The 17675-nt window shown below is 33.1% G+C and overlaps 1 protein-coding gene and 1 long non-coding RNA gene across 5 annotated transcripts in view; one reads left to right on the forward strand and one right to left on the reverse strand.

Annotated features, from left to right (window-relative positions):
• The window catches only part of gcm2, a 153228-nt gene extending 145876 nt beyond the window's left edge, over positions 1-7352 (forward strand). For all 3 annotated transcript variants that reach the window (XM_073966790.1, XM_073966788.1, XM_073966789.1), the window contains 2 exons: positions 4969-5732; positions 5797-7352. In XM_073966790.1, the coding sequence (XP_073822891.1) occupies positions 5006-5732; positions 5797-7136 (2067 nt within the window). In that variant the 5' untranslated portion in view covers positions 4969-5005 and the 3' untranslated portion in view covers positions 7137-7352. The remainder of the gene's footprint in view (positions 1-4968; positions 5733-5796) is intronic.
• A 5217-nt stretch (positions 7353-12569) lies between these two features.
• On the reverse strand, positions 12570-13933 carry LOC141393589 (uncharacterized). Of its 2 annotated transcripts, none has more exons than XR_012410142.1 (3): positions 13585-13933; positions 13382-13466; positions 12570-13303 (listed from the first exon to the last, which is right to left on the reverse strand). It is a non-coding gene; the product is annotated as an uncharacterized lncRNA (long non-coding RNA). The 2 variants fall into 2 exon arrangements; XR_012410143.1 differs by having other exon boundaries at positions 13382-13508; positions 13585-13908.
• Between the last annotated feature and the right edge of the window lie 3742 nt (positions 13934-17675).

Genomic DNA, 17675 nt, shown 5'->3' on the forward strand with positions numbered 1-17675 from the left:
CACTTTTTTATAGAAAAAGTCAAGTGTATAGACACTTTCTATTGAAAAAATTGGCTTAATTGACTTTTTATAAAGGATAAGGTGGTTGAATTGGCTTTTTCTATAAAAATTGTTAGCTGAATCGACCTTTTATATAGAAAAAGTTGGCTGAATTGTCTCTCTCTATAGAAAAAGTTGACTAAATTGGCTTTTTGTGAAGATAAAGCTGGCTGAATCGGGGTTTTGTAAGGAAAAAGTAGGCTGAATTGACTTTATGGAAAAAGTTACTGAATACACTATTCCAATAAAAAAGTTCACTGAATTGACATTTTCTATAAAAAGTTTTTGTTAAAAAAAATTTTTCTATAGAAAAAGTTAGCTGACTTGACATTTTTTACAGAAAAATTGGTTGAATTCACTTTTCCTACAGGAAAAGTTAGATAAATTGACACTTTTTAATGACAAAATTGGCTGAATTCACTTTTTCTACAGAAAAAGTTCACTGAATTTACATTTTCTATAAGAACATGAACTTATTTTATAAAAAAAAATTGGCTGAATTGAATTTTTCTATAGAATAGATTGACTGAATTCACTTTTTTATAGAAAAGTTTGGCTGAATTGACTTTTTCCACAAAAAAGTTTGATTTTCTATAAAATAATTCATTAATTGATTTTTTTCTATAGAAAAAGTTAGTTGGCATGACATATTCTATAGAAAAAGTTAGCTGAAATGCTATTTTCTATAGAAAGAGTTAGCTGAATTGACTTTTTCTTTAGAAATAGTTAGCTGAAGTGACTTTTTCTATAGAAAAGATTAGCTGAATTGATTTTTCTATGTAAGAAGTTAGCTGAATTGGCTTTCTACAGAAAAATTACTGAAAATTGCATTCTCCTACAGAAAAAATTGGGTGAAAGTTGGCTCAATTGACTTTTTTATAGAAAAAAATTGGCTGAATTGATTTTTCTATAGAAAACGTTGTCTGAATTGATCTTTTCTGTAGAAAAAGATGACTGAATCGACCTTTTCTATAGAAAAAACGGCTAAAATGACTTTAAAAGGTTATTCAGCCAACCTTTTAAAGTCATTTTAGCCGTTTTTTTGATTTTTTCTATAGAAAAAATGGCTGAAAATTGCTGGATTGACTTTTTCTATAGGAAAAGTTAGTTTAATTTACAAACTTGGGTGAATTGTTTTTTATATAAAGAAGTGAATTATTTTTTTCCGTGGAAAAACTACCTAAATTGAAAAAGTTGGCTGAATTGACTACTTCAATAGAAAGAAATATTGAATAGACTTTTTCTATAGAAAAAGTTAGCTGAATTTACTTTATCTATAAACAAAATATTACCTGAATTGACTTATCCATAGAAGAGTTAGCTGAATTTATTTTTTCCATAGAAAGGTTGACTAAACAGATGTTTCTACAGAAAAAGTTGGCTGAACTGACTTTCTATAGAAAAATTTAGCTGAATTGACTTTTTATATAGAAAGAGATAGCTGAATTGACATGTTCCATAGAAAAAGTTAGCTGAAATGACGTTTTCTATAGAAAGAGTTAGCTGAATTGAATTTTCTTCAGAAATAGTTAGCTGAAGTGACTTTTTCTTTAGAAAAGATTAGCCGAATTGATTTTTCTATATAAGAAGTTAGCTGAATTGACTTTCTATAGAAAAATGGATGAAAATTGCATTCTTCTACAGAAAAATTGGGTGAAAGTTGGCTTAATTGACTTTTTATAGAAAATAATTGGCTGAATTGATTTTTCTATAGAAAACGTTGGCTGAATTGATCTATTCTGTAGAAAAAGATGGCTGAATTGACATTTTCTATAGGAAAAATGGCTGAAATGACTTTTTCTATAGAAAAGGTTGGCTGAATTGACTTTTTCTATATAAAAAGTTGGCTGAAATGACTTTCTATAGAAAAGGTTGGCTGAAAATTGCATTCTTCTACAGAAAGTTGGCTGGATTGACTTTTTCTATAGGAAAACTTGGCTGATTTGTTTTTTTTTTTTATAGAAAGAAGTGAATTAATTTTTTCCATAGAAAAACTACATAAATTGAAAAAATTGGCTGAATTGACTACTTTAATAGAAAACAATTATTGAATAGAGTTGTTCTATAGATAAAGTTAGCTGAATTGACTTTTTCTATAAAAAAACTTTGCTGAATTTACTTTTTCTATAGAAAAAGTTAGCTGTATTGACTTTTTCTATAACAAATTTAGGCTGAATTGACGTATCCATAGAAGACTTAGCCGAATTGATTTTGTCCATAGAAAAATTGGCTGAACAGATATTTCTACAGAAAAAGTTTGCTGAACTGACTTTTTCTATAAAAAAGTTGGCTCAATTGGCTTTTTCTATAGAAAAAGTTAGCTGAATTGACTTTTTCTATAGAAAAAGTTGGCCGGATTGATTTTTCTTTAGAATTTTTGTCTTTTTTTCTTTTTCTTTGTTTCTATAGACTAGATTGTCAACTTTTTCTATAGAAAATTTGGCTGAAGTTACATTTTCAATAGAAAAAATGGGATAAAACGGACATTTTCTATTAGAAAAGTTGGCTGAATTGACTTTTCTTAGAAAACTTGATTGACTTAAAATTGTCCATAGAAAAAGTTAGCAGAATTGACTTCTTCTATAGAGAAAGTTACTAAATTGATATTTCTATAGAACAAGTTGGCTGAATTGACTGGTTCTATAGAAAAATTAAGTGAATTGGCCTTTTTCTTTGAGAAAACTTGAATGAACAGTTTTTTAATAGAAAAAATTATTTGATTTTTTCCATAGGAAAACTTCCTGAATTGAAAAAGTTGGCTGAATTGATTCCTTCAACAGAAAGAAAATGATCGAATATACTTGTTCTTTAGAAAAAGTTAGCTGAATTGACTTTTTCTATAGAAAAGCTTTGCTGAGTTGACTTTTTCTATAGAAAAAGTTAGCTGAATTAACTTTTTCTTTAAAAAAACTTGGCTGAATTGACTTGGTCTATAGAATTGAATAGACTTTTGCTATTGGAAAACTTGGCTTTTCCATAGGAAAACTTAGCTGAATTGAATTTTCAATGGAAACGGTTGCCTGAATTACTTTTTCTATAGAAAAGCCAACTAAGAAAAAGTTGGTTGAATAAGCTTGTTCTGTAGAAAAAGTTAGTCGAATTTTTCCAGAGAAAGATTTGGCTGAATTGACTTTTCCTACAGAAAGAGTTGGCTGAATAGACTTTTTCGCTAGAAAAGGTTGCTGAATTGATTTTTATATAGGAAAAGTTTGATGAATTTAATTTAGTTTCCAAAATTCACCCTTTCCTATGCAAAAAGGTAGCTGAATTGGGTTTTTTAGATAGAAAACTTTTGCTGAATTGACTTTTTTGCTACAAAAAGCTTTCTGAATTCAATTTTCCAAGAGAAAAAGTTGTATAAATTCTTTTTTTCTTTAGAATTGTTTTTGTTTTCTAGTTGGCTAAATTTTCCTTTTTATAGAAAAATTTTTGCCTAAGTCCATTTTTTATAGAAAACGTAGTCGGAATAAACTTTATCTATAAAAAATTGACTGAACTGTTTTTTTTATAGAAAACTTTTGCTGAATTGACTTTTTTATAGAAAAAGTTACATGAATTAATTTTTTCTAGTTGGCTTAATTTACATTTATATATATTTTTATTTTCTATTTTGTTTTTCAAAATAGTCAGGCTTTAATATTTATTTTATTTTAATATTTATTTTCTATAAAGCATTTTGGCTGAAATGATTTTTTCAATAGAAATTCTTTCTAAATTAAATTTTTCTATAGAAAAAGTTGGTTGAATAGATTTGTTCTGTCCAAAGAGTTGGCTGAACTGATTTTTCTAGAGAAAAGTGACCCTCAAAAGTTCAAAATTCTTAGCTAAAATGGTGCGCACGATAACTTTCAAACGGATCAACTGATTTGCTCAAAAATTGTTCCTCATAATATTTCTTCCTGACATGTATCAGGTTCGAATAGGGTCTTTATCTACCATCCACTTCATTGGGTATCTCCCACACAAGTTTAATTTAAGAACTCTAATAATAGCACCTACAATAACTGATGAGCACGATTACTTACGAATGGAGTATCTGATTTGGCCGAAACTTCATGCATAGTAAAATGTCCATGTTTCAAGAGGGTCTATAGCACTTTCGGGCACCTCTCTCCCAAAGGTACAAATTTTCGTTTTAAAAATTGTATTGAAGGTAATAGGACCACCTCAAGTCTGTTTACAGCCATAAAATGTGTTCTGTTGGCAAGTCCATGCTTCCTGACATAATGGTCCAAAACTTCTAACAAAATGCTATGATGATCAGCTTAAACGACTGGTGGTAACCGTAATCGAAAAGAGTGACTGACATTTGTCCAACATTTGCACATCGTAATATTTCTTTCAAACGCACATCGAGTTCCAAAAAGGGCTATATCGGGCATCACTGGATTTGGACAACATACATATGTCGGTGCGTACCTCCACCGCTTATGTACTTTAATTTAATTAAAGGCCATTTCTCACTTGTAATCATGACTACAAAATTGTTTTTTTTTTAGGAGAAGACATTAAATACTTCCTGAGACATGGGCCCCGATTTGTTCCAATATTTAAGGCAACTCTTCCATACATGTCTCTAAAATATTAGTCTGTGTTGCAGTTTTATAATTTTATTCTATGCATACTCGTATTGTGTTGATTAGGTCTGTAGGTGGAATCATGGTACCTATTTAAATACGCCTAAAACTTGCAAATCTTCTTTTGTCACCTACAAAAATTCTGTTTATTTTTAAAATTAGAGATCATTTTGGTCCACCACTCCTACTATTATTTTTGGTACAGTCACAGGTTGAGGGTATACATCTGTCGGCAAGACTGACTGATACATTTTTTATACCCTCAGCATTTATACTAACGAGGGTATTCAAATAAACTCCTTTAGAATTTGAATTTTATTAATTTAATTCTCCTACTTTTATATCTTTTCAGAAATGCCTATTGTTTCAATTCCCGCAAACAGCAACAGATGAATATGGGTGGTCACAACCGATCGAAACGAGACTGGGATATCAATGATGCGGTTGTGCCACAAGTTACAGATACCGATTTTGATGAGTTCAGTGAATGGACCGATGGTCATGTACGACTCATCTACCCGATTAACAATGAAGAGGCTAAGAAACACATCTCCGGTTGGGCAATGCGCAACACCAACAATCACAATGTAAATATTTTGAAGAAAAGTTGTTTGGGTGTTTTGGTATGTTCGCAAAATTGTACCCTACCGAATGGTAATAAAATCAATTTACGTCCAGCCATTTGTGATAAGGCCAGGCGGAAGCAGGAAGGTAAAGCTTGTCCAAATAAAACATGTCGTGGTGGTAGACTGGAAATTAAACCCTGTCGAGGACATTGTGGTTATCCGGTAACACATTTTTGGCGTCACTCCAATAATGCGATATTCTTTCAAGCCAAGGGTGTGCATGATCATCCAAAGCCGGAACCAAAAAATTCAAGTGTATCTAAGAGGGCGTTTGGCAGAGTATCAACGGTGCCGCGTAATCCGAATGCTACTGGTGGGAGGGGTAGCAAAAAGGCTGGTGGCTTGGCAGGCAGTGGTTTAACGACAAGTCTAAGACAAATGAAGGCCCACAATAGCTTTCTGAACAAGGTTCTAAAACGTTCTAGCAAAACAGCGGCGGGCGCGGCACCCATTACGCATACCACAGCCTTGGAGATTTATCAATTTAATGGTTATTTCTTATTAAAATATATTTAAGAGAATACAACTTAACCCATTTCTGTTTTTTCTTGCAGCTTGCACCAAATGTTCTGCTAGGAACCAGTGCACCTGCGTCTTGGATCCTTTGGCGAATAATGCGACATTAAACTACACCTCTACGCCACTGAATCATTACGACAGCCTGACTGCCGCAGCTTCTCATCCAAATTACGTACACAGTCATAATGTCTATAATGCCATTGAAAATGTCAATCCCAAATGTGAGCCTCCACCACCCACAGCTCTGCTCACTGTAAATCATCAGCACATAACCTACAATTATCCAATTTATCATACTCCTGCAGCTCCCATCTTAACAACCAATGCATCTGTGAATTCTTCACCCAAATCCAGTTCCGATCAGCATTCTTGTATAGCTTCATCACCGAATATGGCCATACATGGGCCTCACCACTATAATGTACCACAAGAGGATTCGAAAGTAATGGCTAGCAACTATCATCATTATCATCATCACAATGCTGCGGCAAACCTACCTACCAACTATCCCAGTGAAACGTCCTTGTGTTACAACAACAATTGTGAAACGGTGAACTACAATCAAACTGCTGCAGCTTATGATTATGGCGTATATACCAAACATTTAACGACCTCGCAGCAACACCAGGAACAACATTCCACAAGTGAACCTGCCGAATATATCAATTATTCAGATTTAAAATGTACCACATTACGACCTGGCAACAATTCCGCGGAAGCAGGAAACAATGAGCCGGAATTCATAAATTATGCGGAATTGAAGCATTTTCCTCATATTATGGATTCCACAAGCCATGAAATTAAACCCAGTAAAATCAATCAATCAGAAATTGCAACAACGGCATATACAGAGCTACCGCCGAGTAATACACGTTCACCCAATGACACCTATGAGTCGTGTTACTATAACTCCGCCATACGTCCAACAAAAATGGAAAAGTCGAAAGAGAAATATGTGGAGCCAAGTCCACCAGCAGCAGCGGGGGTCTATAACTATGATACCACCACCAATCAGCATTATCCTGGTAGTGCTAACTATTTTGCCAATGTAACAGCAGCTAGTGCTAATGCCACCTCGGGGAATATACCTCACCAATATGGTGGTGTTAGTAATTATTATGACACTGGAACCGCATCAACTTCTCCAGCCTCTTCGTTACACTCCCACTCCCATCATCATCACCATCATTCACACACACCATCTGCAGCACAAACCCATCCACATCATCATTCGTCCGTCTATGATTACAATGGTTCTACAACAACCTCATCATACATATCCCCCTATGCCTACGATCAAATGTCAAGCCGTAGCTCGGGTTTAGTGGGGGCCACAACAACTCCCTCAGCACCATGTCAAACCTATGCTCATTAGTTATGTAAGAAAGCGTTTTTTAATTAGAATTACTACTATTTAATATTTATAAATCTAAGATTTTGTTGGAAAATTTGAATGTATGTTGAAACTTCTTTTTTGGGAAAAGAAAACGGAAAAGAAAAGATAAAAAGTTTAATCAAATAAATGAAAATGGATAAAATATAAAAATAATATCTTTAACTTTTTGATTTCTAGAGCGTTTATCATCCAAGAGATGTGGATAGACGCTGAAAAAATATTCTTTAAAAATCCACGTCTCTGAAAATATATTCTTTAAAAATCCACGTCTCTTAAAATATATTCTTTAAAAATCCACGTCTCTGAAAATATATTCTTTAAAAATCCACGTCTCTGAAAATATATTCTTTAAAAATCCACGTCTCTGAAAATATATTCTTTAAAAATCCACGTCTCTGAAAATATATTCTTAAAAAATCCACGTCTCTGAAAATATATTCTTTAAAAATCCACGTCTCTGAAAATATATTCTTTAAAAATCCACGTCTCTGAAAATATATTCTTTAAAAATCCACGTCTCTGAAAATATATTCTTTAAAAATCCACGTCTCTGAAAATATATTCTTTAAAAATCCACGTCTCTGAAAATATATTCTTTAAAAATCCACGTCTCTGAAAATATATTCTTTAAAAATCCACGTCTCTGAAAATATATTCTTTAAAAATCCACGTCTCTGAAAATATATTCTTTAAAAATCCACGTCTCTGAAAATATATTCTTTAAAAATCCACGTCTCTGAAAATATATTCTTTAAAAATCCACGTCTCTGAAAATATATTCTTTAAAAATCCACGTCTCTAAAAATATATTCTTTAAAAATCCACGTCTCTTATAGACGTTGAAAAACTATTCTTTAAAAATCCACATCTCTAAAAGACGCTGAAAAAATATTCTTTAAAAATCTCTTATAGACGCTGAAAAATCATCCTCAAAAATCCACGTCTCTTATAGACGCTGAAAAAATCATCTTTAAAAATCCACGTCTATTATAGACGATGAAAAAATCATCTTTAAAAATCCACGTATCTTATAGAACCTGAAAAAGTCATCTTTAAAAATCCACGTCTCTTATAGACGCTGAAAAAATATTCTTTAAAAATCCACGTCTCTTATAGACGCTGAAAAAATCATCTTTAAAAATCCACGTCTCTTATAGACGTTGAAAAAATATTCTTTAAAAAATATCCTCTCTCATCTCCTATAGACGCTGTAAAATATTCACGTGTCTTATATACACAGAAAAAATATTCGGGTATGTTCTGAGACACAGTTCACCTCTCACTTCACGCCTCAAGCATTTTGTCCACCCCATTTACTCCTATTTTTTGCTTCTTTCTAGGGGCTAAGATTCATTAGGGTATTTAAAAGGAAGAGTACACTACACCCTAGTCCATCCATAAAATACTCGAAAAATAAGCGTAAAGTGGATGAACAAAAAGCTTGAGGCGTGAAATGAGAGGTGAAGTGTGTCTCAGAACATGCCGGATGCTTTAAAAATCGACATTTTTTATTTTATAGACGCTGAAAAAATATTCTATAAAATCTAAAAAATATTCCTTAAAAATCTACATCTCTTATAGACGCTAAAAAATATTCTTTAAAAATCCACGTCTCTTATAGACGCTAAAAAATATTCTTTAAAAATCCACGTCTCTTATAGACGCTAAAAAATATTCTTTAAAAATCCACGTCTCTGATAGACGCTAAAAAATATTCTTTAAAAATCCACGTCACTTATAGACGCTGAAAAAATATTCTTTAAAAATCCATGTCTCTTATAGCCGCTGAAAAATATTCTTAAAAATCCACGGCTCTTAAAAACGCTGAAAAATATTCTTTAAAAATTCACGTCTATTAGGTTCGCTGAAAAAATATTCTTCAAAAATCCACATCACTTATAAACGCTGAAAAATAATCTTTAAATACTAAATTTTATTTTACAAACGATGAAAATATATTCTTTAAAATATTCATATTTCTTAGTCCCGGTCTACACTAGAGCGATTTCAATGAAATAATTTCATGAAATTTGGCATTCTTAGGTAGAGTTGCCCACTACAGCAATTTCATAAAACTGCTTTAGTATGTGACTCGACCTAAGAACGCAAAATTTCATGAAATTTTTTCAATGAAATCACTCTAGACGACTCGTAAAAACTGTTGCAACTTTTGATATAGACTAGGGGTGAGCACGCCTCACAATGTCGCGAGTTCATATTAACTGTGGCCAAAAATAGAAGGAGTTGTCGTAGGTGCATCAATTTTGGTACACGTACCTATTATTGACTTGAAATATTCAGGACAAAATATTGGGTTGGTCGGTCCACGTTTTGATATAGCCCCCATAGAACCGTACCTCCCGATTTTCGGTATTTTGAATTTTTTAGACACAATGACCGACCAAAAGTATTCAAATTTTGTGTTTAGCCTTCGGCAGAGGTATCAAACATTCCAACAGAGAATTGTGGGCTTAGGTCCACGTTTTGATATAGCCCCCATACAACGGTACCTCCCGATTATCGGTATTTTTAAGATTTTAGCCTCATTATTACACCGAAATTGCTGAAATTTGGTATTTAGTCTTCGTAGTGGGCATTATACCTTCACCTTGAAATTTGTCTGCATAGGTCCACGCCTTCATATAGCCCCCATAGGACGGTACCTCCCAATTTTCGGTATTTTGGAGGTTTTAGCCCGATGATCACACCGAAATGGCTGAAAATTGGTATTAAGTCTCCGTTGGGGGACTTATAACCTTCCACCAGAAATATGTCGGTATAGGTCCTCGTCTTCCTATAGCCCCCATAGAACCGTGCCTCCTCAATTTCGGTATTTTGAGTGTTTTGGCCTCAATATCCACCCGATATGACTGAAATTTGGTGTTTAGTCTTCATATTGTTTGTGAGCATATTGAATATATCAAACTCCTGTCTTTATATATGAGAACTTTCCTTTAAAAAAAAATTTTTGACCGATTAGTGGTCAAAAAACTGTCAATTTTTTTGTAAAAATTCGATTTTTTTTTTTAAAATTTGTTTTTTTTTTTAATTCTTTCGTTTGAAAGCAAGATTATTAGGTACCTAATAAGCCCACAAAAATATATGATGATCGGTTCATTCGTTTTCGCGCTATAGCCAACACCGCAAAACGATTTGTTAAAAAAGGGGGTATCCTCTCAGTGAGGTGGTCGCCGAAAAAGAGAAATGACACATTCGTCTGCAAACCTCTGCAGCTGGGACCTTTATATATTTGAAGTACTCACTTTTTACTACTCATACAGCAAAAAATATCGATATACACTTTTATACAATTTTTTTCCCACTCCACTCAATTTAAAATTTGCTTCAGAAAATTAATAAACTTAGTAATAAATGTTTGGGTAAATGTAAACACCATATGATTAATATTTACATGCAAACAAAAGTATAGCCAAGTTTATTACATCCCAGGAGAACTTAGGAACCATTTTTGCAGCGACCGTTACTTTTAAATTTTAAATATTAACGCATAATATAATTTATTAATTTTAGAAAAAAAAAACACAAAAATACGTATTAACTAAAATTGTCGTATTTAAATCCTCATATAGCAAAAACTACTTCACGTATTAGTACCAAAATTCAGATTCTTCTTAATTAATATGTTTTCTATCACTTCCCATCAATAAATTTGTTCAACGAAGTATTTAGTTTTTACCATTTTTGGCCACGGTCGTGACACTGTGCGCCTGTGTGCTAGCAAATTGTGAAAACGTACTCTTAGTTTTTTGTGATCCATAAACAATTAACAGTTTATGCAATTTTTTTATATTTTTTAATAATTTGCATTGTGGACGATTTTAGACAACATTAATGTTTAAAAAATGTTGAAATAAGTAATGAAACATTTATTTTTGTTATTTTATTTGTAATAAAATCGTTTTTTGTAATTGTTTAGATGCCGTCTGTGTGTTAAAAATATTAAAAAAGTAAAACAATTCTAACAAAAACGCTGTTTTATTTTTCCCTTAAAAATATTTAAGAGTAATTTTGACCATCTATGTCAGAGCTGAGCAAAATCGAGAGAGAGGCAAATTTAAGAGATAATTAATATTTAATTTTTCTTGATGTTTCATTACTTATTTCAACATTTTTTAAACATTAATGTTGTCTAAAATCGTCCACAATGCAAATTATTAAAAAATATAAATAAAAAATTGCATAAACTTTTAATTGTTTATGAATCACAAAAAACTAAGAGTACGTTTTCACAATTTGCCTGTGTGCTAGCACACCGATTGCAAACAAAAGACGCGTCTTTCAAAAAATCAGTGCCATATCTCAGCTTTTGTGAATGCTAGAGTGATTACCACATATGGACAGACATGTATAGATCGACTAAGAATTTTATCATGAATATATACTTTATGATTAGTTCAATGCGCTGCATATGGAAAAACCAACCTTATATACCTTCTGTACTGTGGTGGCGGGTATATTTGATTAAAAAATAACGTTTTTAAATTTAGCATTATTTTTTGGCATTTTAATATTTTAGCATTTTTTAGCATTATTTTAATGCTGATTTTTAGCTGCAACACTTTTTTTCAAATCTGGTCACACTGGTTAGCACACAGGCGTGTTCACCCCTAGACTAATGAAAACATAGACGTCGGAACTCTCTCACCGAGTATGTTCGAATTGAGTGTGGTAACTAAGAAACTCAATATAAAATGCCAAAAAATACAACTTAACAAATATTTTGTTCTGACAAAAGGCTACAAGGGGATAGTTTTTGATGGGAACTATATCCTCAGATAAAAATATCCAAAAAAATATTGCCATTTTCACCAAAAATCGTCTTCGAACTTTTTTGAGTTTTCGGGTTTGAGTGAATTGACCGCGGAAAAATTGAGTGATCCGTCGTCTGTATATTTATTAGTCTATGATTTTGACACAATTTGAGAACAGTAGCAGTTGTTAGTCAGCTGTTTACACCAATCGTGAGTGTACTTAATTTTGGGTGGAAAATCTGGATAAAATTGGCGATATTAAGCAAATAAGTCCTTATAAAGGAGGCAAACCCAAATATAACAGTTCGTTCTGACTAGTGCCACCTATCGCTCACATTTGTCACTAAAATTACACTCCTCATAGACTTTTTAAACACAGACAACTGAAGATAGTGTTATCTTATTCCGCCAGATGCCACACCAGCATATTTTGCTGATGGTACATACTCAGTGTTGAGTTTTTTTATTTTTCCGCATCGTAGCTACTCAATTCGAGTTGAGGGGTAGTTTGTTTTGTTTTTGCCGGTTTTTTTCAACTCAACATCACATGTGTGAAGCACTTACAATGATAAATAACCATTCGCTGTATGGAACGTTTTACAGCCTGTTTCTGTATGTCGAAAGAAGAATGTGAGCTGAATTTGATAATTTTTTCGAACAATAAAGTAGAAGCATTCCGTTGTCTATTTTTAATTATTCTATGGTATATGTCTATGGTACAATATTATGTGTGAATGTTCCTTCAACGACATATAGAGGGCAAATCGTTGTAGCAAAATAGTTTTCATAAACATTAGCTTTCTCATATGTAAAGTACTAAAGACGAGCAGAGTCACAGCCTGTTTCCGTATCTGGGGAATTTCCATAAATGCTGCTAAATCAAAGGCAATTTGCATCAGAAATGCTTCAGGAAAATGCCACAGAAGTGTAGTGCCTGAATCCAAGATATTACATCTCTCTCTTGATGGTGTAGAAATTCCATTTAGTGATACCTTCAAATATTTGGGAGTGAATATAAACAAACTATTTAAATTTAATGATCACGCCAGAGCCTCATTAAAAAAAGCCAAAAGGACAGCTGGCCGTCTTTCGTTTATGATGTGTAATACTTATCTGCGTCAGAGTACCAAGTTGCTGCTGTACAAAGTTGCAATTCGCCCCATTATTTGCTATGGTTTCCCAATGTGGTTTTCCATTTCTCCAACTGTGGCAAAAGATATTGAATTATTTGAACGGAAAATCTTGAGAAAATGCGTTGGCAAGAATTTCCAGAATCCCACTAAGCGTTTCTCTAATCAACATATTTACAGCAGCGCTAACATTGTGCCGTTCTGTAGATATGCGCTGTCCTTGCAAAAGAGATTTGTAGAAAATCTGGAAGTACATGACAATCAGTTATTAAGCGATATATATGCTGCTGAGAGAAATATAACATGGTCCGGATCCACTTACCTTTCGCCAATTGGCATATTAAATGAAAATCTTGACAACGATCCCGATCAATACTCACTACCTCAATTTTTCAACAAGACGATTCCTGGAACACACAGGGGATAATTAGAACATTGTTCGCCATAATCTGTGATAATTTATTTACAATTATTTATTCAGAGCCTAAGTTACCACTATAGTACCTGATTTTTATATACACTTACCCTGTTAAAAAAATTATTTATTATTGATCTCCATTCGTTACATTCCAAATGATTTACCCTTTATCTACGCATTGTTTACAATTTTCACAATTGATTGCTGTCGCAATTATTTGTTGTTTTCGAAATGTGTTTTCGACACACATCCATATGTTTTCAATTTTTTATTTGATACCACAGTTTATCAGTTCGCTTTAGCATATATATTTGTTTTTATTAAATTTAGTATTTAAGTGTTGATTAGTCTTTAAGTATTTTGCAAACATTTGCTTTGCATGTCAAAACATAGATCGTGAGCAAATCTAAACTCTCTCATTCACATGTTTCTATATTACTATTACTCTTTATTTATAATGGCAAGTAGCCTTTACGAATGTCATTGTGCAGCGAAACAAAACGATTACAGTTTTGCGATTTATAGTTGTTATCGATAAGTACAACGAATTGTAAACGAAAAGAAAGAAGACTCAATAAATTTTATTACTACTACTACTACTGTTTCTGTATGTCAAAATAAGAATGTGTGCGAAAGAAACACGTCCAAACTCTAGTGTGTTTTTCCAATTTGTTTTTGTTTTGAAGCAAAAGCAAAGGTAAAATTATTTCGAAAACTAAAGTTCGGGCTTGTTTCATTCGCATACATTCTTCTTTCGACATACAGAAACTGGCTGTCAAAGTAAATGGGGCAATTCCTAATTCCTCGCACAGAGCTGAATTTCGGTGGAGTGCTAGGGTTTGTCATTAGCTGTACTGATAGACCCCATCGAAAACAAATGTGCAAAAAACTTATTCGCAGTCAAGGGGGCTATATTAAACCATATGCTTTTTCAGCTGATGTCATACATGTGAAAAACATATGGTTGTTGTTGTTGTAGCAGCTAGAAACCTACGTAAGCATAGGTTTTTTGCTGGGTTGGCAGCCGCTGGCCGAAACACAATGGTTTCGGGTCAATCTGGTACGAAAGAACCCGCTGCCGTGGGATTGAAAACAAAAAAACATATGGTGTAATATAGCCATTACACCCTACACCACTATGTTGGAGGGTATTATAAGTTGGTTTTGGCCAAAAAGTTTGTAACGCATCGAAGTAATGGTTGTGGACCCTTACATATATATATATATATATATATATATATATATACATATATATATATATATATATATATATATATATATATATATATACCAAAATGAATGTCTCGGCGAGCTGAGTCCATAAGGCTTTGTGTGTCCGATCCTCCGTCCGTCGGTCCGTCTAAACCTTGTAATCACGCTACAGAAGAAGCCTTTTGATTTTGGTGATGGTCGGATAGTATTTAGGGGTCAGAATGGCAAAAAACATATGTGGAGAACATTCAACGTTTTATTCATATGCGAATATCACAGCTTCTAGTAGGCGTATTCCAAATGGAAAGCCCGTCAATGGAAGATGATACGATTTCCTTTACATTGTTGCAAATTAGGTTGCCGTAGGTGAAACAACGGAAGGTCAAACAACGGAGACATCGCAAAAGTCGGCAATGCATCCCATTTTTGCATTTTTTGTAAAAGCGCTACAGGTAGCAACTTTGATAGGATCGTCACGATAGGATCGCTAATAGGTTCTCTCAGAGAGGAAGAAGCATATTGAGTTTGGTGATGGCCGGATAATATTCGAGAGTCGGAATGGGCAAAAAACTTATCTGGACAAAAATTCAAAGTTTCGTTCTCCGCCCGTCAATAGATGAGGAAAATACCACCTTTCTCATTTTTTATTTGAATTGTACTGACGAGTACCTCAGCTTTGGTTGGATGCGTTTCAACAATGAAGACATTCCGAGCCTTAAAATGTTCCCAATTGCGTTACCAAAATTGGTGAAATGCCTGTGGTGTTGCAAAAGACTCAGGGATATCCCAATTTCCAATTTATGGAATTTTATTTCCATGTCACATATTTCTGTTGGACATATTCCAAGTATGTAGATTTCATTGTCATATTCCTGATAATGGAACTAAACCAGGAGGAGGCATTGTGACTCACAAGAGAGCCCATGTGCTCTAAGTGAGCGTAAATTTGTTATCGCTCACAGCCTGTGTAGATGCTAACACGTTGTGAACAACAACAAACTTACGCTCATTGAGAGCACAAGAGAGACCCAAAAATGTTCTCTGCCTCACTCTGAACTAAACCACCTGAGCTTCAAATTAATACAAAAAGTGGCAATGATGGTAAAATAGAGTTATTGCATAAGGCGCTAAGCTATAACAATTTTAATATTTTGAAGTTTTTATTTTAATGACAAATACCTCCGCTTCTATTTGGTGTATTAAAGACATGTAAAATGTTAATCAAGAAGACCATCAAAGCTTTCAGTACCAAGTAGATGTCGACAGTAGTCAAATATAAAATTAAATATTAATTATTTCGGTTCAGTTCGTCTTATGTCATTTGGTATAAAATTCTGATAGGTGAAAACGTTAGTATCTCCCTAAAAGAAATGTTTACGAGCGAACAGCTTATGCACAGGGGTAGTGGTGTAGGGTATGACATAGTTGGCCCCGTCCCGACTTTTCTCAGTTGTTTATTTTTTGAACAAACAAACCGGTAACTGAAGTAAAAGTTTTAAATTAAACAAGTAAAAATGCCTAAATTAGGTCAGAAAATGTACCTAAAAATGTCTTCACTTCTATATGGGGTCCATATGAAACAAATTTGTTGTGATACACGCAGAGAAAAAATATTTTTCGCTTTTGTTGGAACAAAAATATATGTTTTGATTCCAAAAATGTATTTGTTTTGTTCAAACATTGTAATCCAAATCCAAAAATACCATCTTTTGTTCCAAACATAGAAAACAAAAACAACTTTCGAATTTCCGCAATATTGTTAAAATCGTTAACAATACCGATTGTAGGAACTATCATAATCTAATTTTGTTTACAAAAAGTATTGTCAATACAGAAAACCAGCCCAGAAATTTTTGATTTGAGTGCATATACTTCTCATATACACTTTTCGCATAACTTGGATATAAATGTCGCGTATAATATTGCAATCATTGATGAACACAATACATGGTTTGCTGCATTGGCTGACAACAAAGACAAACAAAAAGCCACAAGAACCCACCACAACATTAAGGAATAATTAAACACCATAACAAACATGAAAAGGAAAGAAGAATGAAACAAAACAGAAACAAATAAAAACAAGAGTCTCACAAGTACATACACACAAAAACAAATGTAAAGGCAGCATGTCATACAAACACACCACAACTCACCAAAATTGTTTTTTCAACACGGCATCGAATAGCGAGAGAAGAGAAACAAATTTTCGAAGAAAAGAGAGAAATATTGTTCAGTTGACACAAACTATTTTTGGATTTACAATACTACATGAGGAATCCAACAATATGTTAACAATACATATTTTGCTCTTGGAATATTGTTGGATCAAACATATTTTTTTCTCTGCGTGTAGTAAAGAACATTCAATAGAAAACGTTTCCGCTATTTTTAAGTGTAGAATGTTTCTCTAATTAATACTAGAAAAAGTGTTCCTTTTCTTAGTGTAAAAACAATTCCTTGACAAACTGTATTTATCATATAACTCTTGATTTCGAAAAATGGGATAATAAATGTTGTAAACAACTCAAGCCATGCTATTATTGGCTGGTATCATTCAAAACCAACTACACTTATTAAACACTTTTCTCAATTTTTAGAGAAGTTCTTTCCATCCCCATGTATACGACGAATCCCCTTACTTCCTCAATTTCATATTATGATTTTGTTACTTTTTTAGTATTTCCTGATTTGTATCCTAGAAATCCTCATAACATTGATTTTTATAACTAAAACTGGTGTTTAATGGCTTCCTTACTAACAATCTAATTACTAACAACAATCTAATTAATATGAACATTATCGGATAAAGTCCCATTGATTTCTTATCAGATAAAGACAAGAAAAAGGTGGATATTTTTCAAATTGACAAATAACAGTATTGTTTCTCCTCCACAATTCGTAATTATAACGTTTATTTTCCGGTAATGGGTGGTCAAATACAACTCTGTTATCCGGTTGTCATCAAACGGCGCCTTCTCTTTGC

Source organism: Musca autumnalis, unplaced genomic scaffold, assembly GCF_047663935.1.
Source record: "Musca autumnalis isolate F117 unplaced genomic scaffold, ASM4766393v1 scaffold_2, whole genome shotgun sequence".
NCBI lineage: Eukaryota > Metazoa > Arthropoda > Insecta > Diptera > Muscidae > Musca > Musca autumnalis.